The 26967-nt window shown below is 39.2% G+C and overlaps 1 protein-coding gene across 2 annotated transcripts; it reads left to right on the forward strand.

Moving 5' to 3' along the window:
* The first annotated feature begins 8507 nt into the window (after positions 1-8507).
* On the forward strand, positions 8508-26059 carry hprt1 (hypoxanthine phosphoribosyltransferase 1). Of its 2 annotated transcripts, none has more exon segments than NM_203981.1 (9): positions 8508-8560; positions 14520-14626; positions 18011-18194; positions 20546-20611; positions 21303-21320; positions 21702-21784; positions 23436-23482; positions 23609-23685; positions 25134-26058. In NM_203981.1, coding segments are annotated over 9 exon segments (651 nt in total). In that variant the 5' UTR covers positions 8508-8539; the 3' UTR covers positions 25182-26058.
* Positions 26060-26967: the final 908 nt, after the last annotated feature.

The following is a 26967-nucleotide window of genomic DNA, read 5'->3' on the forward strand; positions in this document are numbered from 1 at the left end:
AGAGGAATATATGGTGCCAGACCCCAATAGGCCCCGATTCTCCTTCCACAATATGTTTCAAAGACGGACAGCACACACAATGAGAGTGCAAAAATTATATTATAAAATAATCACGTCATGATCTTACTGTACACATAAGAACTGCAACGTTTCGAGCTCTTCCTCAAGGCATGTGAACAGCAACCACGTGTACAAATGATCAGTACTGACTATTTGTAGTCCAAAAGAGGGAAATTACATCATTGTTTTATCACATAAGCTCAATACAGGGTTTAATCCCTGTTACCCGCATAGGTATATATAAAAGAATGTATCTCATCTTCAGGATTCATTGACATTATTACATACATGAAAATGCTCATAGAAATAAATATAGATTGTAATCCTTATTAAATTCATTAGGATGTAGGCAATTTAACCTCTTAATCCACCATACCTCCCTCTGTTTGAGTCTCAACTCCCGATCCCCTCCCCTTTTTAATGGGGAAGGTGACTTTTCATAAAGGTGACCTTTTTCTCACATCTGGGAAATCCGTTCCTCAGCCCTATTAAGAACCCGAGTTACAAATTTCTGCCTCATCTGCTCTACCTGCATTGTCTTTACTTCTGGGTTACTCACCAATCTCTGTACCCTCTTTAGTTGACTAATTGGTATGGAATCCCTCGTTTGTAATGGATGATAACTGGCGTAATGTAACATCTGATTACGGTCATTCAGTTTAGAATAGAGCTTAGTTTGTAATCCAGCTCGCTAATATACCTCCAGGTCTAAAAAATGTATACTATTGTAGTTCCTCATACAGGAAAACTCTATGGCACAGTGAAAATTATTCAATTGTAAGTGGAACCGAGATTAACACAAATGTGTGTGGATAACTATTTTTCCCACACCTTTGGTGGCAAGGACTTTTTCCAACCAAAGATTTTCCTTTTTTCATGTATTGGTTATAATTTGAGGGCCGATTATTAATTTTTAACATTTTATTTTGCTGCAATTTATGTTAATTGTGCCAAAATGATTAATAAATGAGCTCCTTAGTGTCTATATATGTGTGTACTTTTTACTATCTTCCTACAATTCTTGGTCGACCTGCCATTTACCTAAAACAGAAAATGATACCTATAATCTTTGGCCAGTATATGAAGTAGTACGAGTTGGTGGCTCTTGTTACAGCTTTTACGCATTCCCACATGAAGTGATGTATTTAGTATTTGTGATGGACAGTGCTGAGTTCTTTATGGGAAGTTCTGTTTCCACTTTTGTGCCATACTATGCCATAGTTATTAAAGGGGACCTGTCATCCAAACATAAAAAGCTGTATAATGAAATCCTTTTGAAATTAAATATTAAACCCATTTTTTTGTTGTTAAAACATCCATACCTGTTATAAAGGTATTTAAAATCTCAGCTGTCAATAATTTATTGCTTTCCCTGCCCCTATGCCTCAGGCACAGCAATTTTTCTTTTTTCATTCTTCACTTCCTAGATGCCACTGCACTCCTAATATAACCTCTCTCTCCTCGCTGTCTATAACTGCATAGCCTGTGGGTATTGGCATTAAATCAGGCCCAGACTGGCAATGTTTGCATTCTGGCAAATGCCAGAGTGGCTGCTGTAAGATGCCATAGACAGTTACAGAGCTGTCCCGGGTTTACGAAACCCAGAAGTGGCGTCAGGTATACTTGCGGAAGTGACGGCACGTGAAAGCGCAAAATCGCCACTGAATTTGAAAAATTCTACTTGTGCATGCACAAATGCTTAAAATGACGTAACCGAGTGCTTACTGTGTATGGGGTTCCCCACAGGACTTTGGGAGGTTTCCCAAAAATTGGAAGAATGCTGCTCCCGAACAAATAGGGGGGGGTGGTTGACAGCACACTTTTAGGGGCCCATTTGCTAAAGGTTGTGTTTTTTTCTTTTTCACAAATCGTATTTTTTAGTTCTAAAAATCATGCATAATTAATTAAATGAAAATTAAATGAAAAACCTAAGGAAAAGAAATACAAAACTTAGCCATCTAAAAGCTGTTGAGGTCAATAGGAGCTGCCCTAGGCAAATTGTAACAATCTTTCTTTGCTTTGTGGTTTTAGAGGTTTTCGTGCTTTTTTTGTAAATGCACAAACATTTTTATGAAAATTAAGATTTTGTAGTTTTTGAGGATTCCTTTTGTGGGTGAGAAGGAAAGGAACCAAAGGGATCAGGCAAAGACAAGGTCAAAGTCAGGCAAAAGGTTGGTGGCAGGCAGTGGAGATTCGTAAGTAAGGGACAGGCAAAAACAGCAGCAATCAGTACTTTGGAAAAGTCAGAGTACACTAAACCAACTTGGGCAGCAAAACAAGCAAAGAAACAATATTTACATTTGAATTATGTACCAAAAGTGACAGCACGTCAGCTGACCTCATGACGCAGTGCCGAGCAGTGTCAGCATAACTGCGCATGTATGCATGCGCGGGGGGAGAATGTGTGCTGGAACATGCCTAAGCAGAGGAGCCCAGGAACCAGCGCCTCAGCGTGCTACATCCAGACACGGCAGTAAGATCGTTGTAAAAAAGACAATAAACACATTAACCCCAGATATGCATGCAGGGACCCCAAGATCAAAATACTCAATACTATCTATCATTTCTGTCATTTCAGCAGCTGCAAAATCAACACATTTTTGGCATTTTATGCAGGGTAAAGCCACAAAAAAGTACATTCCACCAGAAAGTCTTTTTTTTTTTTTTTTATTTATGTATGCATTCCACTGCCGAACGAACGAGCTTTACAGAACGGCAAAACTTTCCTAGAGTTAGTTTTTGATGGCATTTCTGAAAATCACCTAAAATGCTGCAATTTGCTGCACATACCTTGCAAAAGTTCTTACATACAAAGGCACTAACTCACCCTAAATATGAACGACAGAGGTCTACTAAACAGTTTGACGTCCAATATGCATATATATATATATATATATATATATATACACACACATATATACAGTGGATATAAAAAGTCTACACACCCCTGGTAAAATGTCAGGTTCCTCTGCTGTACAAAAATGAGACAAAGATAAATCATTTCAGAACTTTTTCCACCTTTAATGTGACCTATAAACTGTACCACTCAATTGAAAAACAAACTGAAATCTTTTAGGTGGAGGGAAGAAAACCAAAAAAACTAAAATAATGTGGTTGCATATGAGTCTATCAGCATGGCACATTTTGACTTTGCAAGATTTGCCTACTCTTCTTTGCAGAAACACTCCAAACCTGTCAGATTGCGAGGGTATCTCCTGGGCACAGCCCTCTTCAGATCACCCCACAGATTTTCAATCGGATTCAGGTCTGGGCTCTGGCTGGGCCATTCCAAAACTTTAATCTTCTTCCGGTGAAGCCATTCCTTTGTTGATTTGGATGTATGCTTTGGGTCGTTGTCATGCTGAAAGATGAAGTTCCTCCTCATGTTCAGCTTTCTAGCAGAAGCCTGAAGGTTTTGTACCAATATTGACTGGTATTTAGACTGGTGTTCATAATTCCCTCTCTCTTAACTAAGGCCCCAGTTCCAGCTGAAGAAAAACAGCCCCAAAGCATGATGCTGCCACCACCATGCTTCACTGTGGGTATGGTGTTCTTTTGGTGATGTGCAGTATTGTTTTTGCGCCAAACATATTTTTTGGAATTATGGCCAAAAAGTTCAACCTTGGTTTCATCAGACCATAATACCTTTTCCCACATGCTTTTGGGAGACTTCAGATGTGTTTTTGCAAAATGTAGCCTGGCTTGGATGTTTTTCTTCGTAAGAAAAGGCTTTTGTCTTGCCACTCTACCCCATAGCCCAGACATATGAAGAATACAGGAGATTGTTGTCACATGTACCACACAGCCAGTACTTGCCAGATATTCCTGCAGCTCCTTTAATGTTGCTGTAGGCCTCTTGGTAGCCTCCCTGACCAGTTTTCCTCTCGTCTTCATCAATTTTGGAGGGACGTCCAGTTCTTGGTAATGTCACTGTTGTGCCATATTTTCTCCACTTGATGATGATTGTCTTCACTGTGTTCCATGGTATATCTAATGCCTTAGAAATTCTTTTGTACCTTTCTCCTTACTGATATCTTTTAACAATGAGATCCATCTGATGCTTTGGAAGATCTCTGGGGGCCATGGCTTTTGCTGTGGGAGGTGACTAAAAAATGTCAGGAAAGACCAACTAGAGCAGCTGAACTTTATTTGGGGTTAATCAGAGGCACTTTAAATGATGGCAGGTGTATGCTGACTCCTATTTAACATTATTTTGAATTTGATTGCTTAATTATGAACACAGCTACATTCTGTGAGAATGGAGTTCGAGAAGGAGAAGAGAGGAGAAAGAGGATTAGAATACATTGTAAAAATGCTTTTATTTGGACTATTCCAGCTGACAGCCAATAAGATCCTGGCTTTGCAAGATTACCACATTCGACGAGTATATAATATTACTATTGTGAATAAGAAAACCTGCATTGATTTTGTTAAAAAACTGGAACAACATCGCAACCATGAACTTTTAAAAGTTATTAATGTGACTTCTCATTATGACATGGAGGACGTTAAACCTTTGATGATTAAAATGTACAGTATAACCCCAATGTACCCCAAGAAGATATTACCACATGGCTCTCTCTGTACTGTGAAAAAGTAAAATTCTTGCATAATGTGGTAAACCAATTTAGACTGATAAGCGCAAGTACCTGGTCACTTTTAAAAAGGGGATTTTACCACCAGCCCGTTTTTAATATCGGAAAGTTTAATGGGGACTTGTTCTTTGATGGCATGGGCAGTTTCTGTTGCGTGTGTCATGAAAATGGACATTCTACTAATGACTGCCAGCAAGTCTGCAGATGCAGAAACTGTAATTCTTTTGAGCATGTGACAAAGGAGTGCCCCAAGGCTAAGCGCTGCAATTTCTGCCTTGGGGAAGGTCATGTTTATTACAACTGCCCAAGCAGAAGTAAAGTGCAAAATGCTGCCCCTTGTGGGGGGAATCGAGTGAAGCCTGCAGCCAAACCTGTGGAGAAAGCTGATTGTATTCCTGTGGAAGGCGGTTCGAAAGCAGTGGTTCCAGAGGCAGTTCCTGACGCAAGAGGTCCTGAGGATAAAGGTCCCGGTGATGCCATGGCTTCATGGTTTCAGCGCCAGCTCCAGTTCCAGCCCTGAGGGAGGAGTCCGCTATTTCGGAAGAGATGGAGGGGTCTTCACTTCGGGGTTTGTCGACTGAGGAGTCTGCACCTGCCGCCGCGAGACTGGCCAGAGCGAGAGAGGAGGGGGATGACCTTGCAGAGGATTTACAGTCTACTGTGGGTGAACCCCTTGAATCACTTCCAACATCAAAGCCAAAGAAACAACGTATGCGGTCACTGGGCGCCAGAGGACAGTTGATGCCACCTGAGGAAGCAGGGACCACATCTCTACTGTTTGAGGATATCTCCAGTGATTCTTCAGAAGAAGAAATCCCAGCGAGACAGGCTTTCCCATGCTCAGATTTTCTGGCTTCCATGCCCAATTTGTCAGAAGTTCTGGGGGTTTTTTCCATCAGGGAGCAGTATGGACACTCCATTAAGAACTTTCTTTTTTATCTCACCATGGCTGCTTTAAAAGGTCTTTCTTTAAATGTGTACAGCATTCAGAGCCAGCTAAGAAGGGTGACTGTTTTTTAATTTTTTAGTAGCTTTTAATGTGACTGTTTTATTCCTGCAAGAATGTGCCATTCCACACTTGGGCAACTATGAGAGCTATGCCAAAGACTGGACTTATGGCTCGTCCGTGAGGTCTGGATCTAATGAAAACAGAAGTGCGGGAGTTGCCATACTGTTTAAAGGGCCGGTTGAGATACAGACCGTACAAGAAATTTTACCAGGAAGGGCTTTGTTTGTATCTGTTTTTATTGATGGTGTTTTATGGAATCTTTTAAATGTGTATGCCTCACCTGAGCCAAAAGAATGTATTGAACTATTTGAAACTTTATATGTTTTTATGGCAATTTTCAAACCAACAGTTTTAGCTGGTGATTTTAACTGTGTTTTAAATTATTTCGACAGATATGGTCTGGGAATTAGGCGAACTGATAGGTCAGCAGCCACTCTTTTAAAGAATATTGTGAATGATTTTAAGTATAAAGATGCTTTTATGTGTTTACATCAAGATGCCCATAGAAAAGAGAATCACATGGAAAAGCAATACTTTTGGTTCCAGACTTGATTATATTTTTATATCCAAATCTTTTACACCGTTAGAATGCATACACGAGGAAAACGTCATCTCTGACCATAAAGTTGTGTGTTTTAATATTTTTATTCCGGCCGAGCAAAAGGTGGAAAGGGGGTTTTGGAAACTAAATTCCTCCTTGCTCAATGATAAGAACATTTATGATGATTTTAGCACTGTTTTAAAGTATGGCAACAGGAAAATGTGCACAATGCTGATATTTAAACATGGTGGGAAATTGTTAAGGAAAGAATTAAGCACTATTTTATAAAGCTTGGGGTACTGAAAGCAAAAGAAAAGAGAGAATTTTATGAAAATTTAAATACCCATTTGCAAACCCTCAATAAGTTTAAAGATATTGGTTGCGATGTTGATAAAGAGATTTCTATAGTTAAACAAAGCATTAAAAATTCTCTGGATGAGAAAGCAAGAAATGGTATTTTTAAGACCAACTGGTCTCAACTGGTTAAGCTCAACTCACCAGTTGAGCTCTGTTTTGTTACATTTAACAGCATACAATGTTGCGCTTTCCTGAGACACAAGTGCTTCAGAATCTCCTGTATATAGTTGTTATATGCCGTATTTTCTGTGTATATATTCCCTTTTATTTTTACTTTTTTGCAAATTCTTTTGTTTATTCACAACTTTGGTGTTTTCCCCCAATGATTGACTTGTGTTGATGATGTCATTCCCCACTTTTCCCGCCCCTGAATGTTAATTAGACACAGGTTTAGCTGTGTGAGTCACTTTGAAAAAGGCTAGTGATATAGCCGAAACGTTAGTCTTCTCAATAAACACCAGATTATTCTATAAGTCCTGTGAGTGCGGATCTCTTCGCTGCTGTATATATATATGTATATATACACAGTGGATATAGAAAGTATGACGTATTACGGACCCCAAACGAAAATAGTGCATATGAATTTTCTTGTCTGCCAAATCAGCTTCTGCAAACCACCTGACTACATATTTTGTGCTGTAAGAAGGCCCAGACTGGCAATCTGTGGATTCTGCCCAATACCAGAGGGGCTGCTGTAAGATGCCATAGACAGTCATTATTCAGTGCTGGTGGCGTGCTGTTTGGGCCTCTGTGTCCCTTAAATGCCAATGGCACATACATAAGATTTTGGTGTAAAAAAAAAAAAAAAACACCTTGATAAGTATCCACTTAATGGCACTTGTCTGCTTGCTGTGACTGTGAATTTAAAGACTGAAGGAAACAAGATTTAAATAATTTAATTAATCATTTTGGAATTATGTCTTATGATAACAGGTCCCCTTAAACTTCCACAAGCACTCCTTAAAGGAGAAGGAAAGTCATTTTGGCATTTTGCTGCCAATAGATTGGCCACATTAGTGCCACCTAGAATGCTTACTTAGTTTTTACCTTTCCTTCTCCTTTAAGGGAATCTAGAAACCCATCTACTGGTTTTAAAGCAACTGGTTCACAAGTCTTTAGCCTTTATGTATTCCCCCGCCTCTCTTTTCACTCTCCCATAGAATTAAATCTAGATTGTACCCATTTTTTATGCAAAGGTGATTTTTCCATTATTTTGACCTGACATTGGTTTTTCTAACCAAGGAATCTTTTTTCTGCATATTGGTTTATTCCTATTAGTGGGAGGAGGCATGGTTACTGCAATAAATGAACCTGATCCAAACACTTTAATGACATAGCATCCCCCTGTGACCCCAAGCATCAGCATTTGAGTTCATATAACCAATACAAGCTGCGCACATAACTCAGTTTTGTTACCTGCCAGAAACTTTTCGAACAACTCCCGTTGGCCTCTGCAATTACAATGAGGCAGCAGGGCTTGTAACCTACAGACCAAAATGGGGCAGATTAATGTCTTTGACACGACAAGCACTGCACCACGAACGGCAATGTTGTTTTCTTGACTACAACTCCCACAGTGCTTGTTCAGCAACCAAATTATACTGACAGTGTAAAAGTGATTGTGGGAGCTAGAGTCTGGGAATTACTATCTGATACACTGTTTCTGTAGGTCGAAACGCTGAAATAAAATTGTGTTTTTAATTAAATTGATTTAGTTGGGCTCTGATCGGGTGGCTTTAGCTGCCTTTCATCGCAACTACTTTAATATTGTGGGTCTGATGATGGCACAGGAAGTTCGCTCCGCCGGAGCAGCAGTGAGAGTGGAGCGGAGGGATTGGCGGGCAGGCCTGGCTCCACCTCGCTTCCCTACACCACGTGTGTGAGCGGCGGGTTGCGGCCTTTCGGCTAGTGACAGGGGAACACTCTCATTCACGCTTGCATCTCCGTGTCCCTCGCAGGTTGGACACAGGCTCAGACATGGCGAGTCCCTGCATTGTGGTGAGTAAGGATGCTGGAAAGCCATAGTGCTGCTACAGAAGGTGTGACGTGAGGAAAGGAGGTTTGCGCCTGATGCTTGGGATGTGATTGACAACGACTCCATGGCAACCGGAAACAAAGCGCTCTTGTCCGCAGTTTGGCATAATACTGTGCCCCGGGCAGGCTTCTTGAGTTGGGAATAGAGGCAGTGGGCACAGCTCCGGTATGGGACGCGCTGGCCTGAGGGGAGAACGTGTGGGGACAAGATGCCGAAAGGTGTTGAAGTCCGAGCCGGTGTTCAGAATGAATCAGAATCCGCTATAATCTTAGAGCCGAGGCTCCAGGACTTGTTGGAATGGCAGAACTAGAGGCTTTATCTCCCAGGCGGGGCAAGGGTTAATGGCCGTCACCGCACAACGTGCTCCTCCGATCATGTGCCTCATGTGCCTGCCCTATAGCCTGGGACCAGTGTGGAAGCATGGCCTGCCCTATAGCCTGGGAGCCAGTGTGGAAGCACGGCCTGCCCTATAGCCTGGGAGCCAGTGTGGAAGCACGGCCTGCCCTATAGCCTGGGAGCCAGTGTGGAAGCACGGCCTGCCCTATAGCCTGGGAGCCAGTGTGGAAGCACGGCCTGCCCTATAGCCTGGGAGCCAGTGTGGAAGCACGGCCTGCCCTATAGCCTGGGAGCCAGTGTGGAAGCATGGCCTGCCCTATAGCCTGGGAGCCAGTGTGGAAGCATGGCCTGCCCTATAGCCTGTGAGCCAGTATGGAAGCACGGCCTGCCCTATAGCCTGGGAGCCAGTGTGGAAGCATGGCCTGCCTGCAGCCTGGCTCTGTGCCTGCTTGTATGTGCTTCTGCTCTGGTCTCAGCACCAGGGTCATTACTGACTGTATGAATTGCTTCTGTCCCAAGGTTAGATTACAGGTTAGCAATATCCAGCCTGTCATCTGCTGTTTGGTATGAATTCCCACACAATCCAAATATAACTGCCTATATAAGTATATTGTCCTTGTGTGCTATAATTAGGTTACATCTACTTTATTGTGAAGCTATGTAACTGCATCCAGACAGTGTGCTTCAACTGCTAGATTATGGCCTAAACTGCACAGGAAATTTTGATCAGATTTTGTGGGTCAGATTTTTTGTGATCTTGTCATGTAACAGTGTGCGACAGTGTAGGATCCTACAAAATCTGATCTCCATAGGCTGTAATGTTAAGTCAACCACTTAAAGTCAGGTCTTTTTTTTTTCCTCTACATCTGACAGTGTATTTCAATGAGAAAAATCTGTCAGACACCATCAGATTTGATCTCATTTGCAACAGGCGTGTTGTGTTGGATGACAAAAGCAAAATGTAGTTTACACAAATTTTTCCCATTATATTTTGACACATGCAACTACATCCAATTTGTAGGTTGTGTTTTGTCAACCTAACACCATCCTACAAAATCTCCCTTAGAGTTAAAGGAACAGTAACACCAAAAAATGAAAGTGTATAAAAGTAACTAAAATATAATGTGCTGCTGCCCTGCACTGGTAAAAGTTGTGTGTTTGTTTCAGAAAGTCTACTATAATTTATATAAATAAGCTGCTGGAAGCAGCCATTCAAAGGAGAAAAGGCACAGGCACATAGCAGATAACAGATAAAACACTATTGTATTCTACAGAACTTATCTGTTATCTGATATGTAACCTGTGCCTTTTCTCCCTTTTTCCAGCTTGAATGGCTGCCCCCGGGGCTACACAGCAGCTTATTATATAAATTATAGTAGTGTTACTGTAGCAAACACACCAGTTTTACCAGTGAAGGGCAACAGTGCATTACATTTTTATTGCTTTAAAGCTCTTTCATTTTTTGGTGTTACTGTTCCTTTAAGCCCTGTGAGGAGATAGCTTCCCCAAAAGCACTTAGCACGGGGCTCATTTACATAGGTACTAATTATGTATTGATAATCCCGTAAAGGTCGACTTGCAGCACTTAGTGTTGCAAGGGAACCTAATGCCTGAATTTCCCTCACTTTTTTTGTGCCAGTTGTCTGCATCTGTAGTATATACAGACAACCAGGCCCAAACTGGCAATCTGTAAAGCTTGGCAAATGCCAGAGGGGCTCCTGTAGAATGTCATATACAGTTTTTTGGGCCTCCGCATACTTGAAATGCAAGGGTATACTTTGAATCTTAGACCTGAAGTCATCTTTTTCTTATAAATGTAAGAATTGGGGTGTGAAGTACCAAGGGAACCTTGTTTATTTAATACTGACGTATTGCAATTTGCAGATATTTAATCACTTGTACCAGTGCTTACAATCTGATTCTTCTGTCACCCCTCTTCTCACTGGGGTCTGTTGTTTCAAGAGCCAGTTAATCTGTCAGTATGTTTCTTGAGTGTGGCAAACACCCAGAGTGTGTGACATAAATATTCTACGTGCAGTGGCCGCACCTACATACTCCATGAAGTTAGTTCCCTGCGGTAGGTTAACCCAAGCTCACAGCATCATATGTTTTACTACATGTGTTTGTGGTTTTATCTTTCAAACACTTAGGCATTCCCTTCTGCTAAGTGGGGCCACTGTTGTAAATATAATTCATTATGTGCTGAACAAGCTGAATTCTATTTATGGAATATTGGTTGCTACTATACCATGTCCAAAAGTGCATTTTGACAGGTGTGTAAACTGTCCTTTTAGCCATTACATATTATAAAGTATGAAAAAGTTTCTTTGAATGATCTGCAGTGCCATAGACGTATGTTCGCATCCATTTATTGGAGGAGCTGTTAGAAGTTGTATTTCTGCAACAGCTAAGTAATTGTGAACATTCTCTCCTATCAATTAATACATGGTATTAGATTGCATACAGTACATCTGTCCACCCAGCTTACTGCATAAATCTGCCTCTTGGTTAGGCTGCCATTTTTGCAGTTGGCAGTTATTAGAAGTGTCTCAAAAGTGAAAGGGATCAAGGTTGCATTTTTCACAGAAGTGTTTGCCCTTGAACATGTTGAGTTGGCTCTTACATAAACACTTTCAGTATGTAACTGCTGAGGAACAGATCTTGCCAGTTTATTTAAGTCCAGGAAAGAACCACGTGGCAGAAGCATATGGAAAATAGTGCTAGTGTCTAGAGGAGCTAAAATGACTGTAACTGAGCTGGCAGCCACACTCCCAACAAAACCACTTTCAACATGACAGTTCCAACTTTTATTATGTAGGCTGCTGTTTAAACTGTTTAAGTGTCCTTCATAGCCCTTTAAATGTTCCACTATTCAGCTGCTGCTGGTGCTCTCCCAATGTTTAGCCACAGTTTTGTTTGTGTGGAGCATAGAGGCTGGCATGCAGCTGCTTGTGGAGTGACGAGTAAGGATGCAGCATTTTGGACAGGCAAATACTATCCCACCGGCCAGAACTTAAATCGTCGGTGGGATGGCATATGAAGATCAGAGCACAGGTCACATGGCTGTGGCACCCTTGGAAATGAAGAATATGGCAAGCCCCATGTGAAATTTCAAAATTAAAGGAGAACTACACCCCCCCTCCCCAGCTATAAAAGCCCTCTTAACTGGCCTGCCTCAACCCCCCTCACCACTCCCTTATCGCATACTCTGTAACTTAAAAAACTGACTAAAAATTCTACTTATATACTTGTTGCTACATCCCCTTTGGCTAAACACATCATGAAGGTGGCATTTTTGAGCTGTGTATGCGGAACCAAGAAGGGGAAGTGACTCTGCTAAGGATTTATGGCTTCATTATTGTTAGATTAAGTTGCCTATGGCATGTGTAGTCTTTGCTAAAAAGTAGTTTAAAAATTCTTTGTGGTAAAATATATCTGTGGAGATTTCCAATGATCTTTACTTTGTAGAGAATATATATATATATTAATGCTTTTTGCTTTTTACGCAAGACAATGTAAGGCTGATGATATAAATAGACATTATTTGACGGATTCTTGAGAGACTTCTTTTCATACAGAGTATGTATTAACCAAAAATAGAAGTTCGTAAATACTGCAATGCTAATTCCCCTCAGGGTCTTATTTAAACAGTTATTTATTGTGATATGATTACTTTTTCCTCTGTAATATTATAACAGTTACCTTGTGCTTAGTGGTTAATCACCTAGAATAAATCCTCGTAGGCAGCAAAAAAAAATCCTATTGGGCTTTTTTTTTTTTTTTTTAAATGGATTAGTGCTTTTTCTAGTTTTCCTAAGTAAGAGACTTGGGTGGGTCTAATTGTATGCCTGTAACAGCTTTACCCATAAGCTTGACCCACTCTCCCACTGCTACCAACTGAGTTCAAGTTTGTTCAAATTTGGGTCTAAATCTATAACTAAGCCTATGTTGTGCCTTGTGGCTTTTTAGTTTATATATCAAAGAAACAACAAACATTCCTTAAGCCTAAAGTTTAAACATAAGACAAAAAATAAAAAAAAAGGTTATGATAGCTCAGCTGGAATTCACACTAGTAAAACGACTATGCACTGGGCTTACAGCAGAGAAGTGCTTTATTATGACTATTTTCTGTGAAATGGGACATTGTGACATATTGTGTTTTTTTGTTTTTTTTTTTCTTTTTAATTACAATTTACATTTATTAGGAGTTGGGGTCGGTACATTTTTGGCGACCCCAGGTACCCAAAATGGTTTTTTACTCCGTAGCTCTGGTTAAAATCATTTTTAACCTTATCAATGCCTGTAAACTTAAGGTGGCCATACACGTGGCGATCTGACGATGTTTCGTACGACCATCGGTCGCACGAAACATCGTAAGATCCGCCACACACCATTCAGGGCTGAATCGGCAGGTAAGGAGGTAGAAACAATAGGATTTCTACCTCCTTCTGCCGATTCAGCTCTGAAGGGAGAATTTTGGTCAGGCGCCTTCTATGGCGCCCGATCAAAATTTTCAAACTGGTCCGATCGGCGAGTCGTCCGATATCCTGCGATATCGGTCGACTCGCCGACATGCCATACACGCACCGATTATCGTACGAAACGAGGTTTCGTACGATAATATCGGTGCGTGTATGGCCACCTTTAGAGCTGTTTAGAGTAGAGTCTTCCACTAGCACTAGCTCATTGTACCCACAGAATAATGGCAAAGTGGTTGAGCTTTGGGCAGAATAACCCTGATTTCCCCACTATGACTAGCTTGTGGGCACATTGCTTGGGCACTTTGGTGCAGAACTCTACTTTAATCTTTAAACCAGGTTGATCTGCCTCCCTGCATGAAATCAGTTTCAGGCACAATTTCCAGGTCCATTTCAGGCCTGACCAGCCTATTTTCTATGTTTCTAATTCGGAGGTTTACACTGCTTTGTGTAACAAAGAAAATCAACGTTAGATCATTTTGCCCTGCTACTTACAAGCTGCCAAATGGATTGCTTCTTACCACAAAATGTGAACTTTATTTTTCTTCGAAGTGCACATGATCCTGTGTAAGGAGCAATAAAGGCAGGTAGCTTTTACATAGCACAGGAAGAAGTGGATCTGTTCCTGTTTGTAAGCTCCTGTATTATCAATAGCACATATAAAAAAAGAGTGAGAGATTGATGAAAAAGCTCTGTAGATGGCCTCAAAACTGGCTATAATAAATCAAATAGACATATCTAGAAAGGCCGAGATCCAGGCAAAGGAGGCTGCAAGGTTTATAGAACAGCAGTACTTAAATTACAAAAAAAAAAAAGTAATCCTGTATCAGTAACCTGCCATGTGTTGCTAGGGAGACCCACGTGTCAGTCTGTAGAACCTAAGTAGCTGGTACTATTTGTTACTAAAAGTACCAGATTTTCTTGTTTATTTTATTATTGTAGTTCCTGGTTTATCTCATTGTATTTTAATAGCTTTTTTATCAAAGTTTCATATCTATGAGTTACCCGTGAACAATTTTTTTTACATTTTGTGGGTGGTGATATTCATGTAGCGTGTTCAGCAGGTAAAAGTCTGTTTGTTCATGTTTACTCTGCCTTTACCTTCCAGATTCAGGATGATGAGCAAGGATATGATCTTGATTTATTCTGCATTCCTAAACATTACGCAGCTGATCTGGAGAAAGTCTACATTCCACATGGTCTTATAATGGACAGGTTAGTTAAACTGGCATACGTTTACTTTTTAATAAGCACGTTATTTGCAGGATTTAAAAAAACACTCTGCATTTAATTAACTGCAGTGCAAAGTGCATATTCCAAGACTGTAACGGAGTATCAAAATCATGTGACTGGTAGTGGCCTGAGCTGCTATAACATTTCTGGAACACTTTCTCCAAACTGTCTAATTTGTCTTCAGTACAACTACTTTGGAAAGAAAATCCCACAACTTCACATATCTCTCTTTTTGCACTTTGTCATTAAATTTCCCTTGCTGCGAATCTCATGGCTAAAACCGCTGCGTAACAGTGGTTTGTAAAGCACTTTCAATACAAAACCATATACAGGTATTGCTGGTATTTGCTTTAGCGGACTGGCATTGCTTGTTACAGCTAAGTTTATCAGCTGCTACTGTCATTTCCTGTGAAGGATTTGCTTATCTTTGTTCTTTTCAAGGTATAAATAACCTTCCTACTTTTAAATTCCCTATACATAACCTTACATTTATTTAAGGTTAAATCTAGGTATAGATAAGAAAAATTAACAAATCTAAAGTGTATTGTTAAGGGCAGTGGCACACGGGGAAATTAGTTGCTCCGCAATAAATCTTTGTTATCGCAGGCGGCTAATCTCCTCCTCGCCATCCCACAGGCAAGAATGTAAATCGCCGGTGGGATAGCATACGCATTGCTTCGGTGGGATGGCATGTCTAGGAGACAAAGTAACAAAGGTTTATTGTGGGCGACTAATCTCCACGTCTGCCATTGCCCTTAATGCCCTTTTTGGCATTAGTTCAGTGAATAGGGTTTATGCTGACCACACTATTTGCCTATTGTTTTAATTAGCAAGCAAAATCTGAAAGTAAAGTCACAATCTTCTTTAGGCTAATGCTACAATGGGCTTTTTCTCTGGTTTTCTGCAGACCAAGATGCTACGCTAGCATCAGCTTTCTTATTTGCCTGCACCCGGAACCATTTTGGTATGGAAATGTATACTCGCGAATTTCCGAGCCGAAATCCACCACATGTGCCTGCACCTAGGTCAACTAAAAGATTTGGGGGGGGGGTGCAGACAAAGAAGAACGCTGATCGCATCACAGGGGCGAAAAAACACTTTTCGAGAATTATCCCCGTAAGGCATTAGCTTTAGGGAAAACAAATTTAAAGTACAGGAAGAGACACTTTTTCTCAAACTACAACCTGTTAGCAGGCCTGGACTGGCAATCTGTGGATTCTGGCAAATGCCAGAGAGGCTGCTTTAAGGTGCCACAGACAGTTACTATTTAGTGGGGGGGGGGGGGGGGCTGTTTAAGCTTCTTTATTGAAATACCAGGGCCTATTTTGAATGCTAGTTCAGATCCTCCCTGTTAAGGTGGCCATACACAGTGCGATCCGCTCATTTGGCAAGGTTGCCAAACAAGTCGATTGTCTCCTGATATGCAGCATCAGGCTAATTGGCAACATCAGGCTAATTCGTTCATATGGCCCTAGGGCCAAACGTTCGAATTTAAACAGCAGGTATATGGGACGACGGACCAAGGACCACATTAGTTTGTTGATCCTAATCTGATGGGAAAATCAAACCTTGCCCGGTCAACATCTGTCCAATTTTAGCCCAGACATTAGTCTGTCAGTCTGAAATCTACCTGTGTATGGCAACCTCAAGGTTTTGTGATTAAGAACAGCTAAATATATAGAGGGCTTCTGCACAGACTAGTGATTTGCTTTAATTGTTATCTTTAAAACCTGAAACGGAAAGTTTCAGTTTCAAATTTTGCCCTGTTTAGTGCAACAAGTAAAAACCTACATTTTTCCTAAGGAAAACAAAAAGCATGTTAAAAACAATCCCTAGACATTGATCTAATTTTGGAAAAGTCAAATGCTACATCTTTAGCAAAGAGTAAGAGAATATTTATTTGCATGTGGCCGTATCACTGTAAGCACTGTTAGCACAGAGTTTGACAGATGGGGCTGGCAAGGTTATTTTGACTAGGAAGTCTCAGTATGACAGAATCCAAACAAGGTTATGTTTTAGGTTAATCCACTACATGTATGTACACACAGGCCAATGCCCTGCCTGTCAGTGCACTTACAGGAGGAAGCAAATTTAGTTGGATTGGATTTTGTATGCCAAATGACAAGCAGAGCAGTCCTTTGTATAAGGGTAACAGGTCAGTATTTTTAGGGTCATACTTCGAGTATCTGAGCTGACAGTCCTTTGGAGGATTTCAGCACACACATTGTAATTTACATATGATTTTTTTAACAGACAATTGCTGATCATTATGGAGGTGTTTATAAAGCAGTTATTTACAAAACAACATTTTAGAATAGAATTAATTAAAATGCAGCACACTCCTATATACACTTCTTCAACATGCACAAACTATATTGAAGTACATATATTTTCTGCTGAAAGAAATTGGGTTGTTCACATTTATAGGGCTTTCCAGTCAGATATAGACACGACAGGCTGAATTTAAAAGATGGGTTTTTACAAATAAGTGACTCTATTGTATAGGAGTTTGATGCGGAATCTGGATAAAACTCTTTACTCATTAATCTTGGTTTAAATTAGGTCTGCAGCCCTGAAAGAAGGACAGGTTTATTTCTTTGCCTTTTTTTTCTTTACTGTTTAATCCATTTCCTTTTTTTCTCCAAATGCTACCATTTTACTATTGTTTATAAAAACTAGACATGTTTAATAACATGCTCCTTTCTGTATAGAAGAGCATCACTCTGCTTCACATTACAAAAGAGAGAATATACTGTTAGTTATCTCTGTAATCTTTTTATTATTTGTACCAAGGAGGTCACCAGTCTGTTGGGAGAGGATGGATTACAGCTAGTGGTTAATATTTTATTTGTGGAGATAAGATTTTTCTATATGAAACTTAAAGAAACAGTAACATCGAAAAATTCAAGTGTATAAAAGAAATTCCAATATAATGTACTGTTGCCCTGCACTGGTACAACTGGTGTGTTTGCCTCAGAAACACTACTATGGTTTATATAAAGAAAAATGCTGTGTAGCCATGGGGGCAGCCATTCAAAGGAGAAAAGGCACAGGTTACATAGCAGATAACAGATAAAACACTATTGTATTATACAGAGTTTATCTGTTATCTGCTATGTAACCTGTGCCTTTTCTCCTTTTTTCTAGCTTGAATGGCTGCCCCCGTGGCTACACAGCAGGGTATTTAAATAAGCTATAGTAGTGTTACTGTAGCAAACACACCAGTTTTACCAGTGCAGGGCAACAGTGCATTATATTTCATTTACTTTATAAAGTTTTCATTTTTTGGTGTTACTGTTCCTTTAAAATGTCAAGTGTCAGTGTTGGGAAATTTTGTTTACTTTCTCTTGTTTTTTTTAAAAACAGGACTGAAAGGCTGGCTCGAGATATAATGAAAGACATGGGAGGTCACCACATTGTAGCATTGTGTGTACTGAAGGGTGGCTATAAGTTCTTCGCTGATCTACTTGACTACATTAAAGCACTTAACCGCAACAGTGACAAGTCTATCCCTATGACAGTAGATTTTATCAGACTGAAAAGTTACTGTGTGAGTATATCAGATACAAAATTCTTATAAAGTGTGAAGTTACCATAATATGCACTGAAGAAAACATATAGCTGTATCTACAGGGCTTGGTTATTTATCCAATCTGAATTTTCCTACTGGTTAATCAACAAAATAGTAGTTTGGAATGTCTGCAGTAGCAAGTTCCAATTTAAACCACAGTTGTCACTTCTGTCAGTCATAACCAAACTACACTGTAACTGGTTATCTGGCTGCAGTCAGCATAAAAATGCAGGTCCGTTAACTGAATGTAATAATACTTGTAAACAATATGATAATGCAAAGTCTAAATAAATGTAAAATTGTCATGTCTCTGGATTTGCCTGACAGAAATTTAAGCAGTGAAGTCCCCTTTCTGTTTCATTAGGTCACAGTTTACAATAGCACACTATACAGTTGTGGGCCTGCCCTAGAGGGTAACATCTAAGGACCTAACTGCCAGCCCTGTAGATTTTTTGATTCTGGATTGCACTTTTAGGGCTCTGGCACACGGGGAGATTAGTCGCCCGCGACAAGTCTCCCTGTTCGCGGGTGATTAATCTCCCCGAAATGCCATCCCACTGGCGAAAATGTAAATTCCTCTCAAGGCAACTTCCGCGATTTCACTGAAATTGCGCCACCGCGTATGCCATACAACCGGCAATTTACATTTTCGCCGGTGGGATGGCATTTCGAGGAGATTAGTTACCCGCGAACAGGGAGATATGTCGCGGGTGACTAATCCGTGTGCCAGAGCCCTAATCTGTGTTGTGCTGTATCTTTTTGGCAACAAGCAGTGCGGCAAGATCAAAGGCACCTGACAGCCAAGTTGCTACTCCTGCAGGGTATAGAAGTCACAAAGGCATTTCAGAACATGCTGCGTTTAATTGCCTTTGTTGTGTACAGCCTTAATTACTTAGTTGGCAGTGATTGTCCTGCATTATGTTTCCATGTGAATTGCTGTAGTAAAGCATGACTGGAGTTTCATTTAACTTGATCCTGTTACCATTATATACCAGCTCTAAACCTTGTTTGTCTAAGATGGTTGCTATAGTGTGGGCAGTATCAGTAAGCAAAAAAGGGACATAAGGGCTAATTTACTATTGCTTGGGATGTAAATACAAGACACAACTGTTGCAAATTATAGATCCATAGTAGAGGGCTTAAATAGATATATAAGCAATGAAAAATAGAACAGTGATAAAGTTAAAGCCTCCGTCAACCTGTTTTTTTTTTTTTTTTTTTTGTTTTGGGGTCAGTGACCTTAACAACAGTTCTAGAAATTCCTTTTATCAATTTCAGAAAGGTACAAAACAAGAAAGTCTATAATAATTTGACAATAGTCAAAATAGTAAAAAAAAAAAATGAAAGTTTAGAGTAGTTACATCTGTTATACTAAAAGCTTATTACAACTGAGAAGTTTCCTTTAATATAATAAGTTGAAGTTTTATTGAATGTTTGAGTGCTCAAAATGTTACATATGATATAGTTTAGCACCTTAAGTGACCATTAAAAATAATAATAATGGAAATCAGTAACTATTAATAAATGTTTGGTATATACAGTAGTGTTTAGACTTAATCAGGTGTAAATTCACACACATACATTGATTGGCTCCTTGCAATGGATAACTTCTCAGATTGTGATTAACCTATAAGGAAACTGCAGTAGAACTTCATAAAAAGCCAAATATTTTGCACCAATCTATGCGCCATTTTTATGTATACAATATTTTGTAAATATTTCTTTCTTAGAGCCTACTTATCTAACCGTATTCCATATCCTCACTTGTAAACTGTCTTTTACCTCTGGAAGTAAGTGCATACAGCCCACTGTCAATTAGGGAATAGACTAGAACAAATTTTAAATGTATTATTCCTGCCCTTTACTACTCTGCTAAACACATTGCTTTGTACACTTTAGGTTAAGGCCCAACATGGCGTATTGTCAGCCTGCGTATAAGTGAAGACTGGCAATCAACCTGTACGCTTAAAAATACTTCTACCAAGAAGCATTGAATCTGCCCGGGTGCAGGCACATGCTGCCAATTATCTGCCAGCAAATGGCAAGTCTCACGTTTGCTAGCGGATATCAAACAGCGTGAGCCTGCACCCGGGCGGATTCGGTGCTTCTGGGTGCAGGCACAACTAAAAGTATTTTTAAGCGTATAGATGGATTGTGAGCCTCTGTTTATACACAGGCTTGACAATACACTGCGTGGGGCCTAACCCTTATAATGAAAATGGCTAACTAGCAAAATCGAGATTCTGGTTTGGCTTGTCTACATTTAATCACATCATTTTTTTTTTGTGGTTGGCAAATGCTGCTATCAGTAATGTATTGATTTCTTGCAGAATGATCAATCAACGGGAGACATAAAGGTTATTGGAGGGGATGACCTCTCCACCTTGACAGGCAAGGTATGCACTTTGTATCAGTCACTATTAGGAATATTTAGCAAAAGAAATTGCATTCTGTTAAAGTGTATTGTGTGTGACTGAAAAGCTCATCAAGCCATAGTTTGCTCAGGTATCTGTGTTGGCATTCTCCTGCTGGGACTGACTTTCACTACAAAGCTTCTAATAAATGTCAGGCTCTGGTCACATCCAGTATGAGGCAGGTAATTCTGGTAGAAGTTAGATATTGTTCTGTCTGTGCTTATTGCTGTTCTACATAAAATGTTCTTTCTACCGGTCAAGAAAAGCAAACAAAGTAACTATCACCTATATTTATATTTAAATCTAAGTTCATGCATTTAATCTAAGCAGAAAATAATTTGGCATTAAAATTCTTGGTAAAGCTCCTTTTTATGAAATATCACTGCACAAGCATTTATAGAAGCTGCCGTGGTGTTCCTTGTTACAGTAAATTGCACTTTGAGGCATTACAGTGGAAATTGCCATGAAACTTTAATAAAGATTAAATACTATAACTCTTGTCTTAGGAGTCATTACTTTTTAGTTCTTGTATAGGTCAGGAATGGGAATTCCCTTGTTCTAATTTCTCTCTCCCTCTCCTTTAGTCCAAAAAAATTTCCTCTGAATGTGTTGTATTTGTGAATATATCATTTAATGGTAACATTTTTTTTTTTCTTTCTTGTTTTGTTCATAGAATGTTTTGATTGTTGAGGTAAGTATTTTTGCCTTGCATGTGTCCATGTTGACTATGTTCTCTACCAGCTGATTTGGAAAAGCCAGTGTTTTTGGTAGTTTTTTATACCTATGTTTGATAGGCTTTACTAAACTGAAATTGCTAGCCTTCTTTACAGGTGTAATAAGAAAACAAACAGTATCTGAAGCAAAAACACATGTATAAATCCCAATATTTATTTAGTGCTCATTGTGATGCTCTTATCCAAAAGAAGGCAGTCACAGCTTCCCTCTTTCACCAGGAGCCTCTGCACTTTTTGCCCAATACTGTTACAGGAAGTGTACAAAATAACACATTGGATTGTTAATGTACTGTATTTTGCACACACAGTGAAGAACATTTAGTACTTTTTTTCCCTAGGATATAATTGATACTGGAAAAACAATGAAGACTTTGCTTGCTATGCTCAAGAAGTACAACCCAAAAATGGTTAAAGTAGCCAGGTGAGGTTGCATTTAATTTTCCTTTTTTCTCCACATGGAGACAGCAACTTTGGGGTATTGTTCAAGAATATGATTTAACCATATACAGAAAATAACCTTCTTTTTTCCCCATATCATTGCTTTCCTTTTAGTTTTAAAATCCACCAGAAGCCAGGAAGAAGGGGTCAATGGTAGTAATAGAATTTATTGGGGCGGGGGTATTAGGAAGACTTGGGGAGCAAGAGATGTGCTATAATGTTAGCCGGGAAAGCGGTAATAAAATGTACAGGCACATCTGCTTCAGAACCAACTTAGATTGCTCATAGTTTGTACAGAAAGACACCATAAAACTGACAGCATAGGTATTTCTCTGCTATGAGCACAATGCAGCAGTTTATAAGGGCCTGTTTTCTTCCCGTCTGCCTTCACATCAGCACAAACTGAAAAAGAAGTCTTTAGGCCTTAATAGGATAGAAGGGACGGCCCTATAAATTGTTTTCATCTAGTGTTCTTTATGTAATGAAACACAGCATCATCTGATAAAACTGACCCTAGTGTGTTTGTGTAAATGCAATAGGGACCCCTCTGGGGCAAGGATTGGTATGAATAATGTATAATCTATTCAGTTAGATCCTCCCAGAAGGTTGTGAAAATATTCTATGAAATCATCAGCAGCCGTCATAAGCAGAAAAAGTAGGAGCTTCTGTAGAGCAGATAAACCAGATTGTAATGCACAGCATTTATACTGTTGTCAAATAAGATACACTCTTCTAGTTGGGGCGTTTTTGATCCCAAAGTTTTGGAGGCAATCGATTAACCTGTCCAAAATTATTTTTTTCTCTGGTATGTGCTGCAAGGAGATGTAACAGAAAGAATTAATATTGTGTCTACCTTTAAATTGTCTTTCCTTCAGTCTTCTATGGCAGCACACAGAATTTCCCCCTTAAATATATCTTGTGTGAAAGAATCTTTGTCCTTTTATAAATACTGGAATCCCTTCCAGTAGAGCGAAGCTGAAGAAAAATTAAATTTAATGTTTAATGAATTTCTCAATTTGATTCCTTGTGTGAACATGAACACTAGATAAAGGACATCAGTGCTTATATGAGTAAAAGCAAAGGTAACAAGATGTATATTGTGTATGTGAAGGAAAGGGTGAGAATAGAATTTGCAATGTGAACATGTGGTAAAAGTGACTGGAGAGAGAAGGGTGATTACAGCCAGGGAACCCTGCAGTGATCATACAGTTCATTATCGGACAGTAAAATGAAATAGTGTGGATAAAGGCATCAGGGACAAAATTACATTTAGAAAAGACATGAACCGTTGGAGAATCAAAGAAAACACAGTGTAAAGAAAAGTAAAGCTTTTTGTTTTAATATTTGCTGCTGACTATTTTATTTTTTTGAAATCCAACATAAGTAAGTTGACATACTTTGCATGTTATGTAAAAGTCTTAAAGGGGATTGCCACCCAAAAACTTGCACAGTGAAATACAATGTAATTGTTTTCAACTTTTCAGTATAATTTTTTGTAAATGTAGTCAGTTCTCATTCAGTTCTGTTAATCAGCCAGATGCTGCTACATTGTTTTAGGAGTCGGAATGTAGAAAATAATTAAGCGTTTCTGTAATCTACCTGATGCCATATCTCTGATCTCTCTTTTTCAACAGCTTGCTTGTAAAAAGAACGCCACGAAGTGTGGGATACAGGCCAGACTGTAAGTAGTTTAGCAATGTCACATATTTACTATTACAGCAAACAAGTGCACATGCTATATAATGTGATTGTTATCTAAAAAGACAACTGTTTTTGCGTTATTTTCTTTTCTAAACTTTCTTTGTAGTTGTTGGATTTGAGGTGCCAGACAAATTTGTTGTTGGTTACGCATTAGACTACAACGAGTACTTCAGAGACCTGAACGTAAGTAATTATAGGATTTGCACAGTGTACTTTACATTATTGTCTGCTCACTGCTTGACTATATTACCCAGCATGCTTGTTAGTACATTGGGTCCCCAGTGATGGATAGAAATGTAAAAATAACAAACACACTTGTGGGGATTAAATCTCTAGATTTAACTACATATCAAGTAGATTGAATTAAACCCAGGGTTAGGAGCATACAATATCCCCCCCCCCCCCATGTGGGGTGAATTGATTCTCAGGGGGAAAAAATATAATTGCAAAGAAAAAGAAAAAACACCCCAAAAGAGGGGATGCAAAAAATGAATCAAATCTTGGGTCATAACCATTTAAAAGCACACCTTTATTAATTAAAATCATTCTCCAATTTAAACACATAAATAGGGAGAACAGGAAAAATATATATTGTAAGCATACAAGCAACTTGATCTCACAGTCACCCCAGACACATGATGCAACCCGTGCAATCTCAGACCATGTAAGCATACATAGAAAGGGGGCAAACCATCTCCAAGTGGAAGTCATTATGGCTTACTGTTGTCCCACTCTCCCAGCAGGCTGTGGCCACTTTCTCAAGTCTGACCAATAATTAGAATTTTCTATGTATGCCTGAGTTGCATGTGTAGAAGTCAGGTATCACCCAATTATGAAGGGACAGTCCCAATGAAAGTCACAAGTCCAGTACAAAAATACATATAACCAGAGAGACACGCTAATGTAGGTCGCCAAAAAGTGATCGATACTCATTAAAGATGCCTTGGCCAATCTATAGCCAGGGAGCATGGGCTGGGAGAGACGATAACCTCTGTGCATACCGCCACCAGGCTTCTCAGGAGGTACAAATATATATATTTTCCTGTTCTCCCTGTTTCTGTGTTTTTACTTGGGGAACAGTTTTATGGTTTATGAGCTGAGATTTGATACATTTTTTTGGAGGGGGGCTCTGCATCCCTTTTTTTGTTGTGCTTTTTCTTTGCGAAGGATAGAAATGCATCGGTTACGCTCTCTTTCATACCCGATGCATTGTCATGTGCTGATGTTGTTTTAAATAAATAATATATTCCAGAAGTTGTGCTATTAGTGATCCAAATCTGAGATTCTGACCCAAACTGAATCTTATTGTCACATGACTTTAAATTGCTGGGTGGATGGATTATGCAGATATTTGCACTCAAATTAAAATATTCAGCTTCGGTTTGTGTTCTTTAATATCCTTATATTTTTATTTGGTGGAATCCAAAAGTGGTGGATTTAGTAAATCCCTATTTTTTTAAACCATAGGTTTCATGAACTATACATAAGGCGCACATCTAGGCTAATCTTTTGATGGGCTTTAGTTACACAGTAATCCATATTATAATGTGCAGTTCAGAGAGGTGAAAATTGTGATTATCTGAGCTGGGTGCAAGTATTTATCAATTATTTTCTTTTCTTCTCCTTTTCAGCATATCTGTGTGATAAGTGAAGATGGTAAAGAAAAATACAAAACATAGACAGAACCTCTGGAATTGTCTGTTTGCCAGCTTTTTACAGTAAATAATGGATTTGCTGCCATTCGCCCCCAGAAACCTGTTTGCTTTGTATCTCAGACCCCTTCCTGCATGAAAGAAATTACAGCTTTCTCCAGAAGTTTGGCTATAGATTTCTATACATTGTTTTTTTAAGTTTCACATATTGTATTTCGAGACAACATAAATGTTGTATCAGAATTTAGCATGTTAATGACCTTCAAAGTAGAAGCCCGCAGGACACCGCAGCACATTACATTAATGGTCCTTTAAAAAGGCTGGGTCAAATTTAATATCTGGGGACTTGTAAAGGAATGTTTAGTTATGCAAAAAAAAAAAAAAAAAACAGCATTACAAAATGATTTAGCTAGTAGCTAGGCTACTGCCTGTCTGTGTGATGGCCACGTTGTAATATAACTTTTTTTTTTCTGCTAGTTTTGTATTAAATTTGTATTAGAATCCAAAAATTTAAATTGGCTTCATTAGTGAATAACATGGGGTTTAAATAGATTTTACATGTTTTATTTCAACGGAATTCTGATGTTCATTGCAGAAAAATATTCCATTACAAGTCCTATGCCTATGTGGTTAAAGTGGGCTCTAATACTTGAATACTCCCGGGGGGAATCTTACTGATTGCTCTCTGCCAGTACACTGTTCTGATATAGAGTATATGATTGGAACTTCCTGTAGGCTTCTATTTTTTTAAATGTGCATAATTTATTTTTTTATATATATATAAATAAATGATTTTTAGTTCTGGTGTCTAGCTGCCCTTAGTGATAAAGGTTTAGGGAAGCAACTTGATTAAGACTTTATTGCCTATTTCTTGTTATTAAATAGTAGGAATTCTTTAAAACACCTTTCGTTTCTTATATCATCATTTATTTATATTTCAGTCCTTGTTACTAGTAGTGGCCATGTAAATTGGTCACGGCTTAGTCATTTCCCTTTACTTTTTGAGACAAGCGCACACAATTTGTTTTGTGTGCACAGGCGCACAGCTTAGAGGGAACATTCCACTCTCGGAGTGAGTATATTCAATAGGCTAGAGCGGGTGAATTTAACATTAGCAACACATGCCAGATGGACCCCAGAAGTAAAATGAACAATTTGACTTACAGATACTAAGTTTGTTCTGCTTCAGGAGTATGCACTGCTAAAGGACCCACCAGATTTGTTAAAGGGGTTGTTCACATTTAGTATGAGGTAGAAAGTAGTATTCTGAGACAAATTTTTATTTGTGTGTGTGTTTTTTTGGGTTTTTTTATTCACTTTTTGTTCAGCAACCCTCCAGTCTAGAATTTCAGCAGTTAGGTAGTTGCTAGGAGTCAGAAGAAGGTAAAATTTAAAATCTATAAAAAAAAAATAACCAATAATAAGACAAATTCAAAAGATTCTTATTGGCAATTCTATAATATATTTAAAAGGGAACTTAAAGGTGAACCACCCCTTTAAAGGAGAAGAAATGTCACAATCACCTGGGGGTGCCAAAATATAAGCACCCCCAGTGATTCTAACTACTTACCTGATACCCTGGTCTAGTGCTCCTTTTAGAAGAAAACTGCAGCGGCCTGGGGATCTTCATAGCAAGCACCACAGAGTGATCCTGTTCCACTTCTTCCTTCAAAATGGCTGGCCAGATGCATGCGCAGTAGAGTAATAAAGCTGGCTTTTTTTGTTAAAGTTTGTTTATTTTAATCTACTACCTGCAAGAAGAAAGAAGCAGGAAGAGGATCACTTCATGGTGCTCACCAACAGGAGCACCGGC

The sequence above is a fragment of the Xenopus tropicalis genome, chromosome 8, assembly GCF_000004195.4.
Source record: "Xenopus tropicalis strain Nigerian chromosome 8, UCB_Xtro_10.0, whole genome shotgun sequence".
Lineage (NCBI taxonomy): Eukaryota > Metazoa > Chordata > Amphibia > Anura > Pipidae > Xenopus > Xenopus tropicalis.

Bases quoted from the DNA above. Each gene is read 5' to 3' on its own strand.
- hprt1 (XM_012968169.3), top strand. From the start codon at position 8,765: ATGGGACGCGCTGGCCTGAGGGGAGAACGTGTGGGGACAAGATGCCGA. The intron at 18,195-20,545 runs GTGAGTATATCA...GATTTCTTGCAG, and splicing joins TCAGACTGAAAAGTTACTGT to AATGATCAATCAACGGGAGA. The intron at 21,785-23,435 runs GTGAGGTTGCAT...CTTTTTCAACAG, and splicing joins AAAATGGTTAAAGTAGCCAG to CTTGCTTGTAAAAAGAACGC.